This window comes from Myxocyprinus asiaticus, chromosome 10, assembly GCF_019703515.2.
Source record: "Myxocyprinus asiaticus isolate MX2 ecotype Aquarium Trade chromosome 10, UBuf_Myxa_2, whole genome shotgun sequence".
NCBI classification, from domain to species: domain Eukaryota; kingdom Metazoa; phylum Chordata; class Actinopteri; order Cypriniformes; family Catostomidae; genus Myxocyprinus; species Myxocyprinus asiaticus.
The window spans coordinates 50533762-50552500 of NC_059353.1; the positions used below are offsets into that span (position 1 = coordinate 50533762).

The 18739-nt window shown below is 41.2% G+C and overlaps 1 protein-coding gene across 1 annotated transcript; it reads left to right on the forward strand.

Annotated features, from left to right (window-relative positions):
• Nucleotides 1–7869: 7869 nt before the first annotated feature.
• On the forward strand, nt 7870–17270 carry LOC127446973 (toll-like receptor 8). The gene is made up of 2 exons (XM_051708383.1): nt 7870–8784; nt 14062–17270. Exons 1-2 carry the CDS (start codon nt 8782–8784, stop codon nt 17146–17148), a joined length of 3090 nt encoding a protein of 1029 aa, XP_051564343.1. The 5' UTR covers nt 7870–8781; the 3' UTR covers nt 17149–17270.
• The last annotated feature ends 1469 nt before the right edge of the window (nt 17271–18739 follow it).

Here is an 18739-nt window from a genome sequence, read left to right on the forward strand (position 1 = left end):
CTGTTGCCATGGCAACACATTAATTGTTATTATTCCTTTCTTCCTATATTTGGGTGTTTTTGAGGCACTTGGCATGCTTAAAATTTCATTAAATTTTGCACACACATCAGAGCCATTGGCTATTAGTTCTGAGATTGGCATGTAGGGGCGCTCTGTAATGCCCCTTTTAAATAGGTGTGTAAGACGAACTCTGTAGCACCTCCCTTTTCACTTACAGTCACCAAAATTGGTACAAATATAGTTCTCATCAAGCCGGTCAACTTTTATAATTATAGTCATTAGGTCCACTTAACAGAAAGTTGACCATTTTTGATTTTTTGAATATTGCAGTCTCTGAACTTTTAAATACTCCTAGGGGATTCATGAGACTGTCACCACATTTAGACAACATTATGCCAAGACATTGAAGATGCTAAATTGTGAACAGATTTTGATATATATCGAACAGTATTGCCATGGCGAGGGATTAAATTAATGGCTAAAAATGGGAAACAGGAAGGGTTTCATATCTTCTGTTTGCAATGTGTGATATAGAAATAGAGATGTATGTTTAGTCTTGGGGGCTAATCACATGGATGTGACTATTTTAGGTCACGGTCATAGTGCCACCACCTGGCAGCAGGAAGTGTGGCTCTTGCAATAGACTTTAAAATAGTCCTCTTATATTACCCAAATTGCTTCAAAATTGTTTAGAATAATGTCAAATGCATGTGTCCACCTTGCATTGTTTTCTGAAAGCCACCAGGTGGAAATGGACCCATGGTGCTTGGGCCCATCATCGCTGCTTGCAGCTATATTTTTAAACCTAAAATCTTGTTGTTGATATTTTTATTTTTTAAAGGTCAGTGCACACGTTATTTGTTGACTACCCACAAATTTTCAGCATAGTTTGAAAAAAAGTTGTCTGTTTTCAGCATAGTTTGAAACATAAAGTTTATGTTTACAATTATTTCACTAAACATTGCATGTTCCTGTTCAAGATTCTAGTTGGTCCTGGAACAACGTCCTTCTCAACCGATCATTTACCTTTTAATTTAGGGGTAGTTTAATGTTGGGATTTGGGATTGTTTTTGTTTGCTTGTTTTTTTCTCAGTGTAATATTATAGGTATCACTAAAAATTATGGTATCCAGTTGTACTATATAGACTCGAGATGGCTCATTGCATTTTATATATATATATATATATATATATAATTTATAATTAGAAATAAGCATTGTAGTCATTATTTATTTGTTTAGATATCTCTAAAGTTCACTTAAATTTGATTTTAATCATAAGACATGGCATTATGGTGCCTGGTCTTATTGATTGACAAACCATTCAGAGTAATTCAGGGAAATAGTCCAAGGCACTTTTTCTGGTAGAAAATGTAAAAAGCCTTTATTGTCAATTGGCTTGTTACATCAGGACATATTGAGTATAATACTGAGTATATAGGGCAATGAATTACATTTGTATACTGTTGCGTGCAAGTTTATATATAAAAAACCAACACATATCAACAACTGTATTCATGTATAAACCCCATATTCATACATGTCAGCACATACAAACTGTGTATAGAGGGCCAACAATATATCATAATCCTAATACATCGTTATCCTACACTCAAAATGCTCTGTAACGATTCGGATACTAATTAAGGGGAGAGGAATATTCTTACAGGAAAGGAGTCAAATCTAGTTCTTCATTCAAGCCAGGGAAAGTAGTGGCTTTTAACCCTCTGGGGTCGACGGACGCGCTGGCGTGTCCTACTGGATTTTTCCTCATAACAGCGGAAACAACTTAAAATACTCCGTCATTTTTGGGCATACAGATAAGTGTAAGACATCATTAGAGACTATAAAGGGTCTACTTTTATTTGTGTACACTCACAATAACAACAAAACCTTGTGCTTTTGTAAAATAAAGGAAATAAACAGGGTGCGCTTTCAGCCATCTCTGTATCCGCGAGCATCTTTCTGAAACACGTCACAAAAATGAACTGAAACTCCTCAAATACTTATCACACATGAAACATATGTCAAAAGAAAGCTTAATGTCTACTTTTAAATAAAACAATTCAAATTTAAAACAAATATTCTCCTGCAATGTAATCTGTATGAAACAAAGTGATGTACAGTTTCTCCAGGCTCAGCTAATTATCGCTAATGTGATCACACCCACCAGCAGAGGGCGCTATTCATACGGTAATGTGCTGAAGCGATCAATGCAAATGGTAAACGCCCCTGACACTGCCTTAAAAAAACATCAAGTTATTCATCAGATTCTTTCACTTTTCTGCGTGTTTGGAAGATGGCATGCTACACAGGTGAGGAAGCTCCTGGATAGTGACGAAGAGTTCACATTTTCCTCAGAAGAAGAGTGAGACTCCGATGAACGTTTGAAGAGCGACTTGATCCAGCCGAGGATACAATTCCAGATGAGTAAGTCATTTAGTTTTACTTACATATTAGTTGACATGCTATTTTATATAAACATGTACATATTTTTCTAGTTGGACTATTTTCAGACTTGCCAGCCAGGATTCAGAGTATTGACATTTGAAATATGTCCTAATAGGCAAGTTTTAGTTACATTTAAATGTTGTTTCAGCTAAAGCAGTCATTTAAATTGTATGCTGTATGATATAAATATGATATGTAATATGATATAAAATAATATGAATGTTTAGATTATATTTTAACTAGTGTTTATGCTGCCTCATTATCATCAATGAAGCTTGTGCTTGCAAATATCTGTTCAGGTGTAAATGTGTAAAATGTTCTGTAAGTATGCCCACATTAGATAATCAGCATATTAGAATGATTTCTGAAGATCATGTGACTCTGAAGACTGCAGTAATGATGCTGAAAATTCAGCTTTGATCTCAGGAATACATTGCATTTGACAATATATTCAAATAGAAAAGTTATTTTAAATTGTAAAAATATTTCACAATATCTCTGTTTTTGCTGTATTTTGGATCAATTAAATGCAGCCTTGGTGAGCAGAAGAGACTTCTTTTAAAAACATTTAAAAAATCTTACAGATCTAAATGGTAGTGTAGGTCTAAAGTTTTTAAGTAAAGTCTTTATGTAAAGAAAATGTATAGTCAGATTACTTCTTTTAACTTAAACTTGATTTTGTGAATAAGCTACAAATAATACATTCAATCATTAAGTCTCCTCACATTCATTCTCTCTCAGAGGAGGGGTCTTTGTCTCCTCAGGTGTGAATTACATCAATATTCATGATCATCCACGCCTCCTCGCATATGGCCTATCTAACACTAAAAGTGTCTTACAAAAGTTAAATGACAATATTGTTTTGTATGAATGAGTGATCAGGATGGTTTTCACATCATTTTGTAGCAAAAAATCTAGGCTACAAGATCCAGTTCTCAAAAGTCTTGTAAACAAATGTTTAGTATGTGTTATATGGCCTTATTTCAGTGACTTAACATTTTTGTTTTTTCAAAAACCACGCGTAAACATTATTTTCTCAAAAATACAAACATGTACATACATGTTGCTCACATATTATTGTAGCCTAGTTTGTGGTGAATACAGTGTTATCAGACTTTAGCCATTAATATATTTTTAAGCAACTGAAAAAAGCACAAATGTCATGGCATGTCAAAACTTCTCCAGGCCCAAAACACCCTCAGACCCCAGAGGGTTAAATGAAAAATCCAAAAGGCCTCTCGTTGTAAAATATGATCCCACAGTCTACCTTGCAATCTATGCTTAGTTTGGCCCACATAAAATAAAATGACAGGGGCATTCAAGCCTGTAAACAACATATGCACTCTTACAATTGATGAAGGATCTAATGGAAAAAAAAAAACGTTTTGTTAGTAAAGACATCCACAAAAGACTTTGTCTGAATAACATTCTCACAATGGTTACAATGTCCACATTTAAACATTCCATGTATTTGTCTGTCCAACCATGTAGTTTTTTTAATTGCAGGTAAATAACTTGTTGAGTCTGTCTTTAATACTTGGAGCTTTTTTATAGCTCACAATTGGAAGCTCCTGGAACAATTCACATAGGGTTGGATCACTTTGGATAATTCCCCAGTTCTGGTTGATTATCCGTTTAATATGTTGTGAGGCAGTGCTATGTTCAGTAACAAAGTACGGGCGAGTAGAGGTTTTTCTCCTGTTTTTTTTTTTTTTTTTTTAAGTAGATCATCTTGTGATAGGTACGTCGCTTTATTTAAAGCCAAATCCACCACTTTTTTCTGGTATCCTCTGTTCCTAAAGTGATCTGTTATATCTGTGGCAAGATGTTCTAAGACCTGATCTTGATCACATATGCGTCTTAGTCTTTGAAATTGTCCTAGAGGTATATTGTCTTTAAGGTGTTTTGGGTGAACTCTCTTTGCGTGTAAAGTGGTATTATGATCTGTGCTTTTTCTAAAGAGTGAGGTATGAAGGCATCCATCTTGGTCCTTATGAATGGTTAAATCTAAAGAGTAGATTTTTTTCTGGCTCAATTTGATACTGCTGATTGTAGAATTCTAAAAAAGCTTGAAAATGTTCGGTTCCATTCGGTTTCACTTCCTTCAAAAATACTTCTTTACTTACTGAGGCAAGAGAAAATATGTGGATTATGGACAATGAATCAAAATTCTCGTTTGTAACAAATCTGCGTATTTCCTGTTTTTATATGCATATATTCATAAAAACTTGAACAAGCCTCCTGGATGTCCTACTATCTCCAATAATGGAAGTGTTTTGGAACCATCTGCACAATACATTGACTTTTTCATTAAACCTTTGGTACCTACTCTTCCGGCATTTATTCAAGACACAACAGATGCGATTAAAAATATCAAACAATTAGGAACTATTGATTCGGCATCTTACTTGGTAGTTATGGATGTGGAGGCATTGTATACCAGTATTAACCAAGATGAAGGTCTTAGAGCATTGAGACACTAATGACACTTTTCCACTGCACGTTACAGTTCGACTCGACTCTGCTCGCTTTACTTTTCTGAGCTTGCTTTTCCACTGCAGTTTAGTGCCGCCTCAACGTGGGTGGGATTATAGGCTGATCGTATAGTTGCGCCACCTCTACTGCCGTGACATCATCTTAAACATGACACAAACATTACCGACCATAAACAATAACACGACCACTAGCTGTTAGCTACTAGCTCATTGTGCTGCATAAAGCAGTTGTTCCATGGTGATTTTACACAAGTGTAACAGTTAAATTGGCCTGTTTGTTTTAGAAGCAAGCTTTCCAGTAGCTGGGCAACTAAATAAAGTGAAGCTTTTAAGCAGAATATAGAGTTAACATAACAAAATGTACCATCATCCATCGTGGACTCCAACAACACAGAGTCCAGGGCACTCTCCCTCCCATTGCTCACCGGCCTGTTGCCATAGATAACGTCCATTTGGTCGAACCACTTCCACTTTCTTCTGTTTGAACCACTCCGGCTGTTGTGGTCCTTGATGGTTCTGTAGTCACTTAAGTACACTGTTGGTAGGTCCGGTGGTAGCCGTGTGCGGCCAACAGCTGAGACACTTCCTGAAAGACTTTTTCGTTTCGTGTCGTTTCGTTCATCACTAACAAGAGGAACGTCTGCACCTCGTTTATTGACCACAGCGTGGTTTTGTGCACAGCCATTTCTTTTTACAATTCGAAAGTCGCGTGAACAAATGATATTGCTGTCGCTGTTGCTAACTTTAAAACTAATGGGTTGATGTCCCGTGTCGCAAATCCAGTGACGCTAGTAGTGACGATTCTCTCTGACCAATCAGTGATCTGCAGGGTTTTGACATCACATTTAGTATCGGCCCGGCTCGCTTGGAACCTCAACCGAGGTGGTACTAAAAAAAGAATCAGGTACCAGGTACTATCCACAGTGAAAACCCCCCAAAAGGCGAGCAGAGTCGAGTTGAGTTGAGCTGTACCGTGCAGTGGAAGAGCCCCATAAGTAAAATCAAGTCCTCCCACAGACTTCATTCTAATACTTACGGAATGGACACTAAACATAATGATTTTTATTTTTATTTTTTTAAGATAGCTTCTTTGAGCAGATATGGGGCACTGCTATAGGAGCTTGGTTTGCCCCTAATTATGCAATCTGTTTTTGGGCGTTTGGGAAGAGGAGTTTGTCTTCAATGTTGTTGCTAATCCTTTCCATAATAAGATCTAGAGGTGGACTAGATATATTGATGACATATGCATGATTTTTGAAGGAAGTGAAACCGAATTACAACATTCTTAAGCTTTTTTAGAACTCTACAATCAGCAGTATCAAATTGAGCCTTGAAGCTCAGAAAGCTTAGATTTAACCATTCATAAGGACCAAGATGGATGCCTTCATACCTCACTCTTTAGAAAAAGCACAGATCGTAATATCACTTTACACGCAAAGAGAGTTCACCCAAAACACCTTAAAGACAATATACCTCTAGGACAGTTTCAAAGACTAAGATGCATATGTGATTAAGATCAGGTCTTAGAACATCTTGCCACAGATATAACAGATCGCTTTAGGAACAGAGGATACCAGAAAAAAGTGGTGGATTTGGCTTTAAATAAAGCGACGTACCTATCACAAGATGATCTACTTAAAAAGAAACCCAGGAGAAAAACTTCTACTCGCCCGTACTTTGTTACTGAATATAGCACTGCCTCATAACATATTAAACGGATAATCAACCAGAACTGGGGAATTATCCAAAGTGATCCAACCCTATGTGAATTGTTTCAGGAGCTTCCAATTGTGAGCTATAAAAAAGCTCCAAGTATTAAAGACAGACTCGATAATTTATTTACCTGCAATTAAAAAAACTACATGGTTGGACAGACAAATACATGGAACATTTAAATGTGGACATTGTAACCATTGTGAGAATGTTATTCAGACAAAGTCTTTTGTGGATGTCTTTACTAACAAAACGTTTTTTTTTTTCCATTAGATCCTTCATCAATTGTAAGAGTACATATGTTGTTTACAGGCTTGAATGCCCCTGTCATTTTATTTTATGTGGGCCGAACTAAGCATAGATTGCAAGATAGACTGTAGGATCATATTTTACAATGAGAGGCCTTTTGGATTTTTCATTTTAAAGCCACTACTTTCCCTGGCTTGAATGAAGAACTAGATTTGACTCCTTTCCTGTAAGAATATTCCTCTCCCCTTAATTAGTATCCGAATCGTTACAGAGCATTTTGAGTGTAGGATAACGATGTATTAGGATTATGATATATTGTTGGCCCTCTATACACAGTTTGTATGTGCTGACATGCATGAATATGGGGTTTATACATGAATACAGTTGTTGATATGTGTTGGTTTTTTATATATAAACTTGCATGTAACAGTATACAAATGTAATTCATTGCCTTATATACTCAGTATTTTATTTATAAGGCTGTGGTATTTAATAAGGCGTTTCCCCTTTAAGATTGTGTGCCTGACACAGTCTGAGGAAGGGTGTTTGCCGAAATGCATCAGTGTGCAGTCACAGTTTTTTTTTTTTTTTTTTTTTTTTTTACCATTTTTAATGTCCTGATGTGACTAGCCAATTGACAATAAAGGCTTTTTAAATTTTCTACCAGAAGAAATGCCTTGGACTATTTCCCTGAATTACTCTGATTGAAACCCAATCAAAGAGCACCTTTTGGGATCCTACCCAACGAGGTTCTTGCAGCAAACAGCACTCCAAAATGTATTTCTTCTGATCAAACCATTCAAAGTGCTGATTAATTTTAGAACTGCACAGATGAAGTTGTTGACCATATCCTCCACCAAATTTCACAGTGGGTGCGAGACACTGTGGCTTGAAGGCCTCTCCAGGTCTCCGTCTAACCATTAGACGATCAGGCGGAGGATCAGTGGTGATCTGGGGGTGCTTCTGCAAGGCTGGAATTTGGACAACTTGAATGTATCCTTGGTGTTATTGTCTTGCTGGAAAGTCAGTGATCACTGAGCTTCAATTTACACACTGAAAGCATCACATTTTTCATGCCAAAATGGCCTGATACATGAAAGAATCCATGGTGTCAGTCACATAGTCAGGATAGCCGTTTCCTGCAGCCGCAAAACACCCCCATAACAGGACTGACCCACCTCCATGCTTGACTGTGGGGATGGTGTCGTTCTTGTCATCACCTTGTCATCTTACTCCAGACGTACTGCTGACCCATGGGTCTAAAACTCATTTTCAGTTTAGTGTCATACGTCTATAAAACCTTCTTCCAGGACTCCACAGTTCTTTCCTAATTACTTCTTGAATATTCAGTCAACTGGAGTCAACATTTCCCTTGGTGAAGTTTTACTTTCTTCCACACCCCAAGAAGGTTGCTGTTGTACCATATTTAAAAAATGTATGAATGGGACTGGCTTACCTTTGTAAATCCTTACTGTCTTGGGGGGGTTGAATAATTTCGATTGCAACTGTATGTGTTTGAGAAAAATGAATGATGTAGACAGCACTTCCTCTCTTGCACTGACAACCGATAAACTAGCTTTCGCCTTTGTGGTCACTGCACTAATCCACCACAAACCAATAATATATAGGACTGGAAAAAAATGTATCAAACCAATTTATTGTGGGCATTAAACAGAAACTGAAAAATTTAAACGAGTCTGTGCACTGCCAGGTGGCATCACTTTTGGAGTTCTTTGAGAGTCAAAACAGACCCTGGCAGTTATAGCAAAACTTCCCTTTTCACACATACAACTGCAAATGTGTCACCACATGCTGCTTATTTTGTGTCTAAGCGTTGTAAATCTTGCACCAGGACTTTAAATAGACTCTGCTACCATGGTAAGGAAGTGTAATTTATTGAATTAATGAGCAAATATTCAGGTTTGAATATTCTACTATAGATTTTCTTGTAGGTATAATGTTAGGATGTTGTCATTTTGCATTGTTGGTTTTAAAGAGATCTATTGTGTAGATAGCACATTATTTAAGTGAGTTTGTGACTTTTAGCCTCTTAAATAAAGGTCTGCATCTTTATACCCAAGTAGCACTCATTGCATTTTTTTTTCTATAAAGGTGTGCATTAGTCTTTATATTATTATTCATTTTAAAAGGCAGTTTTCTAAACTGAAAGCTCTGTTTGCTACACAACAACAATTTACTGTATTACCTTTAGAGATCAACTGATATGATACAGATTACTTTAAAGTTTAAGTAACCGATAACCAATATACAGAATCGATTTTAAGTTGTTTTATTTGTGATTTTTCGACACAATGTACATTAGACTACAACAATTAAAAATATAGTATTCATTATAAATATTTTCATAATAGTAATTTTAAAAAATGTGTTGGTGAGCCTGATTATATAGAACTGATAACTGATTAAGAAGAAAAGTGTGAATATCGGTAACACAATATCGGTCAAATTTGTCATGACAAACCTTGATGTTGGCTTGACAAAGCCTTGTCTGAAAGTTGTTAAAAGATGGATGGATGGATGGATGGATGGATAGTCAAGTAATCCTTAAGATAAAACCTTCAGAAAAATAGAAGGATAGATTTTATATTGTAACCTAAAGCCATGTTAAGGTGGGCCTTTTGTGTGTTCATTTACATTTAAATTTTTTGACATTTGGAATAGTTTTGGCCCATTTGAACATTCCGTCAATGTAAACAATGGGATTTTTCAGATTTTTCATCATCCGCTCTGAGAAAACTGTAATTCTGATCAAAACGAATAGCACACTAAGTCTAAAGGTCTGTGCCGATTTTGGCGATTGTACCTTGAAAGCTCTAGGAGTTACAGTCAATCGTCTTGGTTACTGATGTAACCTCTGTTCCCTGATGGAGGGAACGAGACGTTGTGTCGATGTAGTGAAGAACACCAGTTAGCAAAAAGATGCCACTTCAAGGCATACAGCCGCCTCGTAGTGGGGGCTCTGGCCTGAGTGATCGTGCTTACCACCGCTGGCGGTCCCGTCCGTGAGCCAGACGTGGAGATTCCAGAGGTCCAGCTGCGGGTGCTGGGTCTTGCCCCTGAGTGAGAAGGTCCTGCCTCAGGGGAATGCGCCAGGGAGGTGCTACTGTCAGGAGCATCAGATCCGAGAACCAAGTCTGGTTGGGCCAGTATGGTGCAACGAACAGGACTTGCTGCTCATCCTCCCTGACTTTGCACAGAGTCTGTGCAATGAGGCTCACAGGAGGAGATGTATACTTGCGCAGCCCCCGAGGCCAGCTGTACACCAAGGCACCCATGTCAAGGGGAGCCTCAGACAGGGAGTACCAAAAGGGGGAGTGAGAGAACTTTTGGGAGGCGAACGGGTCTACCTGTGCCTCCCTGAATCTCTCCCAAATCAGCTGGACTATGTGGGGGTGGAGTCCCCACTCCCCACGGGGCATTACCTGCTGTGAGAGCACATCCACTGCACAGTTGAAGATGCCCGGAAGGTGAGTAGCTCACAGCGACTTCAACGTCTGCAGACTCCAGAGGAGGTGGCGGACGGCGAGTTGCGACATGCGACACAAGCGTACGCCACCTTGGCGGTTTATGTACACTACAGCCGCTGTGTTGTGGGTCCAGACCAACACATGCTTGCCCTGAATCAATGGCCAAAGCCTCCGCAGGGCCAGCAATACCACCAGCAACTCTAAGCAGTTGATGCTCTGCCAAAGGAGTCGGGGCCCCGTCCAGATTCTGACACTGCCTGCCCATTGCACATGGCACCCCAGCCCGAGTTCGAGGTGTCTGTCATGACCACGACGCACCATGAGACCTGCTCTAGGGGAACACCTGCCCATAGAAACGCCAGGTCCAACCAAGGACTGAAAGTCTGACAGCACTGTGGCGTGATGGTCACATGCCGGGTGCCGTGGTGCCATGCCCACCTCAGGACTCTAGTCTGTAGCCAGTGCTGAAGCGGTCTCATATGCATCAACCCGAGGGGGAGAACCACCGCCGAGGATGGCATATGTCCCAGGAGCCTCTGAAATTGTTTCACTGGCACCACTACTTTCTGCCTGAACGTCTTCAGGAAGATCAGCACTGACTTATGAACATTTGTTCATAAGACATGCCTTGAGAGCGACCGAGTCCAACTCCATACCGAGAAAAGAGATGCTCTGCACAGGGGAGAGCTTGCTCTTCTCCCAGTTGACCTGAAGCCTGAGTCGGTTGAGGTGCTGAAGCACAAGATAATTGAGAATACGAATGCCCTTCTCCCTCAGCGGGGCTAGGGCAGCCTCTGCGACCTTGGTAAAGACGCAAGGGGACAGGGACAGACCGAAGGGGAGGACCTTGTACTGGTATGCTCGTCCCTCAAAGGCAAACGAAGAAAGGGTCTGTGTCGAGGAAGGATCGATATGTAAAAGTACACGTCCTTCAGGTCGATGGCCACGAACCAATCCTGATGTCGTACTGATGCCAGGATGTGCTTCTGCGTTAATATCTTGAATGGAAGCCTGTGTGAGGCTTTGTCCAAGCACGCAGATCCAAGATTGGGCGTGACCTTCCCCCTCTCTTGGGTGCGATTAAAATAAGTTCTGTAAAAGCCCTTGTGCAACCTCTGCCCGGAGGATGGAGACACCCTCGCCCCACACTGTAGTGGAGAGGATGCCACTGAACCTGGGCGGGCGTCTGGCAAACTGGATTGCGTAGCCAAGGCAAATTGTCCTGATGAGCCACAGCGAGGGGCTGGAGAGCACTAACCAGGCCTCCAGACTCCGTTCCAGTGGCACCAGGGGATGACTGGACTTACCGTGCCCAGGCAGGGTGGTTCACAGCAAGGCAGAGCAGGCGCCCCACCTGGAAGACAGCCCAGGGGGGACGTGCTGCTCCACAAGCCCACAACGCTGGCTGGTGACTGGAGCGGGCGAGCGACTCCAGAGACCAGCACACTTACCTGTTCACCGGCTGTATCTCGACGGAGAATGAGGGAATGGGAGGTACTCGCGTTCGCCTGATTGACCGGAAAGACTTCCAGCGCCTGGCCGTTGCGAGTGCGCTGACCCAGGGAATGAGGAAACTGCTTTTTTACTGACCATGTGGGCACCGAGGCCCAGAAGGCACCTGGCGATATAATACTTACCATGTGCTGGCCCAGGGGCAATGGTGGGGCTGGAGAGTTCACCCAGGCCAGACTGGTCGGAGTCAGTCACCTCATCCCCAGGTTTCCTGTGCCAGGGCTGCCTCAAAGCCCATCCGGGGTTCTTGGGGGCCGGCTGACAGGCAGGTGGAGCCAACTTCCCACAGGAGGATCTTCTTCTTTGAGGCCAGCATACAGGCTCCGATAGTACAGGAGTCGGGGCCAGCACCGCAGGGGAACAGCTCTGGCGAGAAGTAGATGGGGAGCGGCACTTCTGAGGCCTGAAAGCGGCCAAGTTGTGCCACGGCAAGAGGTCTGCTTCCTCGCCGTCAAGAACTGATGGGCAAGATTCTCGACGGCGTCACCAAAAAGCCCCCCTTGGGAGATGGGCGCATCAAGAAAGCGGACATTCTCGGTGTCACACATCTCTGCAAGGTTGATCCACAGATGCCACTCTTGGACCGGATTGGACATCGTACTTTTGTCGCTGTAAGACGAGGTCAGTCGCGGTATGCAGTTCCTGCATCAGCCCTGAGTCGGTTCTACCCTCGAGTAGATCTTTCAGCGCCTTGGCCTGGTGGACCTGCAGGATGGCCATGGCGTGCAGGGCAGAAGCGGCTTAACCCGCGGGCTTGTAAGCCTTCGTCATTAATGAGGAAGAGAACTTACAGGCCTTGGAAGGTAACCTTGGTCAGTCGTGCCAGGTGGCTGCATCCTGCAGGCATAAATGCACCGCTATGGCGTGCTCCACCTAAGGGAGCTTGACATATCCCTTAGCTGCTCCGCCATCGATGGTAGTTAGGCTGGACGAGCCCACGAAGCTTGTACGGGCAGCTTTTTTTTTTTTTTTTTTAAAGGTGCCTTCCACGACTTCGTTAGCTCCTCGTGCACTTCCGGGAAGAAAGGCATCGGGGAGGGGCGTGGCCGTGAGTGGCTCCGAGCCCAGAAACCAATCATCCAGCCACGAACGCTCAGGGCAGGGTGGAGGGTTCCACTTCAGCCTGATATTCACAGCCGCCCAAGCAGGCACGGCTGCCATCTCAGTGTCTGCCTCATCCTGTGCTCTACCGCCCGTGGCTGGGAGCTCAGAAGATTTATCCACTTCCGATAGCAGAAACCCACCCTCTGATGCTGTGACCGAAAGCTCATCCTCGTCGCAAGCTGCAAATGACACATTAAATCCACCCTGAGGTGGACCGCTTGACAGCTCTTCTGGATAGAACGAGCGTGCTGGGGGATGGGAGGTCCGCGGGGGTTGAGCCGGTGAAAATGCTCCCATATCCACATCCAGATCGCCTGCGGTGCTTGCCGACCCGGCCAGCTGAGCATCAGCCCAGGACGGAGCGGGTTGGGGAGCAGCCGAGGTGGCTCCTTGCTTCATGAAGAAGGAAGTGAGGTGCAACCACAACGTTCTGTTGGGCATGTTCTTGCAATGAGAACATAACCCTTCCACGAAAGCTGCCTCGGCGTGCTGGCGCCCCGATTTCATGGCTATCCAGAGGGGAGAGATAAAGGCCACATCCAGTAGTGCAAACGTGGAAGGACATTTTTAAAAAGACGCCAAGCGTTTGCGCGAGCTCTTTTAGAAGGAAATATACTCTTTTAGCACCCGCGGTCTCAGCCGCCGAAGAGCCCAGATGAAGCACAACACTCGACCGTGCGAGGGTGACCGCTGATATGCGCCGTAAAATCCAGCAGCATAAGCGAAAGGTGAGAGGATGAATACAATACATGCATTCGGCTCTGAAAAAAAAATCTGAATGAGTGTTGCACACCATCTCCTTTTATACCCGTATGTCCGGGGCGGAGAGTGGCATGCAAATTCCACTTGCCAATTTTCATTGGCCTTTTTCTATTTTAAGCAAAGGTGATTGGAGCTCTCAAGATCGAACCCCTAGTGTCACTACATCAACACAATGTCGAGTGAATGACAGACAGGGAACTTTAATTGCCATAAGAATATTTAAGCAAACTTTATTTCTATTTAATTTTTATCTAAATGATTTACTCACTGCTTTTTTATATTTCAACAGATTTCTTTGTCATATTGGTTTACATTTGCTGGTTTTCTGATTATGACATTTAAGATCACACTTGCTATGTGTCAAATGGACATGAGGACCCTGAAGACTCAACTCTGTGATGTACATGAAAATTTTACCACGTTGACGATTGCAGTTGACTGCCATGGACGTGGACTCATCAAGATGCCAGTTTTCACAAAAAATACAACCAGCATTAACCTATCGGAGAACAAGATCAATAATTTAACCGTTGGAGATTTTAAGGACCTCGAAAATCTGACGGAGCTAAATCTAAACTGGATGAACAAGAATCAGGAGGTTATTGTTGCCGTTGGGGTTTTTTCAAATTTAACCAAGCTTCGAACATTAGCACTCAACGGAATTGCCCTGAGTTATGTACCAAAAGAACTTCCAAAGAGTTTGCGTGAACTAAGGCTGGTAGAGAACAAAATCACCTTGCTAAACACAACAACATTCTTGCATGTGAAAACTCTGAGATCTCTTTTCCTTTCAAAAAACTGCTACTACTGGAATCCTTGCTTCACAGATTATAATATTGAAAACGGAAGTTTTTCCATGCTAGCCAATTTGCAACATCTCACTTTGTCTTTCAATAACTTAACTCACGTCCCTCAAGGATTACCTGCCTCCTTGCAGATACTGGAACTTGCTTCAAACAGAATAGCACACATTGGAGAGCATGATTTCCAAGGACTCAGCAATCTGTCAAGTCTAAATATCCAAGGAAACTGTCCAAGGTGCTATAATGCTCCATATCCCTGCATTTCTTGTAAAAAAATGTCCATTGAAATTCATCCAGAAGCTTTTGCTAACCTTGGAGAACTCCGGATACTGCACCTCGCAGGAAATTCAATCAATAAAATTCATCCTTACTGGTTTCGAAACATCTCAAAGCTTGAAGAGCTCTACCTTTCTTACAACTTCTTGTCAAAGGCTGTTGCTGAACATGGTTTCTTGAGTAATCTACCACTGTTGATGAAACTCGATCTCTCATTTAATTATGGTCTCCAGAGTTATCCCGATACCGTAATGCTATCACCCAGTTTCTCGAACTTAACCTCATTGAAGACGTTGCACATTCAGGGTTTGGTGTTTCGGGAAATCCGAGCAGATTCCTTCAGTTCTCTGTTTGGCTTACAAAACCTGTCAGTGTTGGATGTAGGCATCAATTTCATTGTCCACGCAAAATCAAAAATATTTGAAAAACTACAGAATTTAAAACTACTGTATCTCTCCGAAAACAGACTTTACCCAGTGACGGTAGACAAGCATGTGATTAGAGACACAGGTGAAGATCTAAAATCTTCATTTGCAATGCCCTTGGTGTCAGAGCCCCATCAAAAGGAGCATTCTTATGAGATAACAAAAAGTCTCGTAAAACCAGAGTGCTATGCCATGGGACGAGTGTTGGATCTGAGCCGAAATAATCTGTTCTTCATTTCTCCTAAACAGTTTGAGGGATACGGGAACATATCTTGCCTCAACCTCTCTAGTAACGGCTTTGCCGCTGCCCCAAATGGAACAGAATTCACATCACTTCCGGGACTCAAATATCTGGACTTGTCCTTCAACAGAATTGATCTGGCATATGACTACGCCTTCACAGAGTTGCAAAGTCTTGAAGTTCTAGACCTAAGTTACAACCCCCATTATTTCACTGTGTCAGGGGTGACACACAATTTGAACTTCCTCAGACATTTGCCCTCTTTAAAAGTTTTGAACATGAGTCACAATAGTATCAACACATTAACCACCAAAGCAATGTCTAGTCAGTCTCTTCAAGAGCTGCAGTTCCATCACAACAGGCTTGGCAAGTTATGGCGGGAAAATGATAAAACATACGACAATCTTTTCCGAAGCTTGACCAATTTGACCTATCTTGACATATCCTACAACTATATTAATAAAATTCCGCTTCGCGTTTACACATGCCTGCCCGAAACCATCCAGAAACTTCGATTAAGTCACAATGATCTCACAAATGTGAGCTGGACATCGTTGAGACGTTTTAAAGGTCTCAGAGAGCTAATTTTAAACAACAATAACATCCTTTCCATATCTAGCAATTTGTCCAAAGACCTTCCTTCGTTGCAGTTCCTTGATCTTCGACACAACAGTATATCCGAGCTCGCTGTCGGATTTCTAAATGGAGCGGTGAATCTCGGAGCATTGGATCTCAGTCGGAACAGACTGATAAATGTCAACCAGTCCACATTTTCATCCAAGAACGAAAGATACCTGAAGACACTTTGGCTCAATGGAAACCCCTTCCACTGCACGTGTGACCTATTGGAATTCGTGTTGTGGATTTACAACACAAATGTGAAGATCCCAAAACTGGTGACCTCGGTGACATGCGCCATGCCTGAGGAGAGACAAGGTGAAGCAGTGATAGACTTTGATATTAAAGCATGCATTGATGACCAAGTGGCCTTTCTGGCCTACTTCTTCTCAACTGTGATTATTTTGTGTACCACTTTCATGGCTGTTTCCATGCACATGTTCTACTGGGATGTCTCCTACATATTCTACTATTTGAAAGCCAGATTCACTGGGTATCAATACCTGAGCTCTAAAAGTTGCGTTTACGACGCCTTCATCACGTACGACACCAAGGATCAGCATGTATCGGATTGGGTACTCAACCACTTGCGAGTGCAACTGGAGGATCAAGGTGAGGGCTTCCTACCCATTTGCCTGGAGGAACGGGACTGGATCCCTGGTTCTCCTGTCTTGGACAGTCTGAATCAAAGCATCCAGCACAGCCGTAAGACTGTCTTTGTACTGACTAAGGGCTACGTCAACAGTGGCTCCTTTAAGCTGGCGGTCTTCCTGGCTCACCAACGGTTACTTGAAGATAATGAGGATGTAATTGTGCTGTTGCTTCTGGAGCCCGTGTTGCAGCACTCGCATTTCTTGCGCCTGCGCAGACGTCTGTGCAGCCACAGCATTCTCGAGTGGCCGCACTCGCCATCAGCTGAATCTTGGTTCTGGCAATCCCTGCGGAATGCCATACGAGTGGACAACCAGGCGATGTACAGTGATCTTTATAGCAGATATTTCACCACTAAGTAGAAAGTATCATAAAACTGTGGGGATGTTAATATAATGGCTCAATGTTTTTCATGTTTTATAACCTCAATCTTACCCATGGGAAATACAAATTACAAATGAGATCTCTAATATCTCATTTTTTTCTCCAAGACAGCGCAAGAGCAAATGGACACTCTGTTTACTCTCTTTATGTTACTCAGCCTTTTGTTCCAAACCAGTATGACTATATGAAGATGCATTTCTTTTTTGTCCATACAATGAAAGTGAATGGTGACTGATACTAACATTCTGCATAACATCTCCTTTTGTGTTCCAATGAAGAAAGTCATATGGGTTTGGAGCAAAAGGAGTGTGAGTGAATGATAATAGAGTTTTTATTTATTAACTAATCTTTCACTTTTATTGTTATTTACATTTTGTTTCTGTATATGATCACTTGTAAAATCAAATGTAAAATAAATGTATGAAAAAAAAATTTTATTAGGAATTTTCTACCTGCACACACTGACATAATCACACACGTTTACTTAGTTAACTAAATGGAGACATATCCCCATTTGTGTTATTACACAAATCTAAAAACACGGAACAGTATAACCGAAAAACGGGAAATTACAGCGTGTCACCAGTTGCAGAACATTACTACAAACTGCACTGTCAGTGTCCACATAAAAGCCCAGGTGAAAGTAAAGTAAATAGGACAGAAATACTGCATATGACTTGTATTAAAAGCAAATCAAATCCTTAAAAATGATTATTATTATTAAAATTCAGTATTATATTATAAAAATAAACTAGTCTTGGCACCACAGTAATATTTTTAATATTAACTAACATTCAACTGTGTTCCAAAAATAATTGAGTGAAGTAGTTTCTACACAACATGTTCATTCACATAAATGTTTTATTAAAAATATATGAAGCTACTATGTGTGATTTTATATGGAATATACATATAAATATAAAAGTGCATATCAATGAAATGATTAAATCTCATTCTCCCAGGGAAACATGCCTTTGATATTTTTAAATAGATTCTTATTTAATGCCTGTAAAATGGCTGTTTGGATGAAATGATGGTTTCAGAGCAAATACATATTTCTAATATTGTCAAAAGACTGATAAATATCAAGATGTATTTTTTTTGAAGCCATATTGCCCAGCCCGAACGTGTATTGTTTTTATTCAGAGCTGATTATAATAACTATAGGTCAATCCTAACACTAACGGAACACTTTTTGAATTTTTAGAATTACAAAAAACATTATTTAATTTATGTATGGATCGTTCTTTCAAATGAGAACATTCCAAAATGTCCCCAAAGGGCAATAATATCTGATTTAGCTCATTTCTACGCACAAATGTGCCCCCAAACTACAGCTTAGAAAGTACACACAGGCAAAATGCAAAGACAAAATTCACAAGAAACATCTGTGTTATATTATATATCACAAAATTATGAACAATTTAGCAAATTACTGCAGAAAGCTCTCTAAATATTTTACAAGCAGCTAACAGGAAGTGATCATACCTTACACACATGAAGCAAAAAAATTAAATAATATATATATATATATATATATACTGCAAAAGTGTGTGTGTGTGTGTGTGT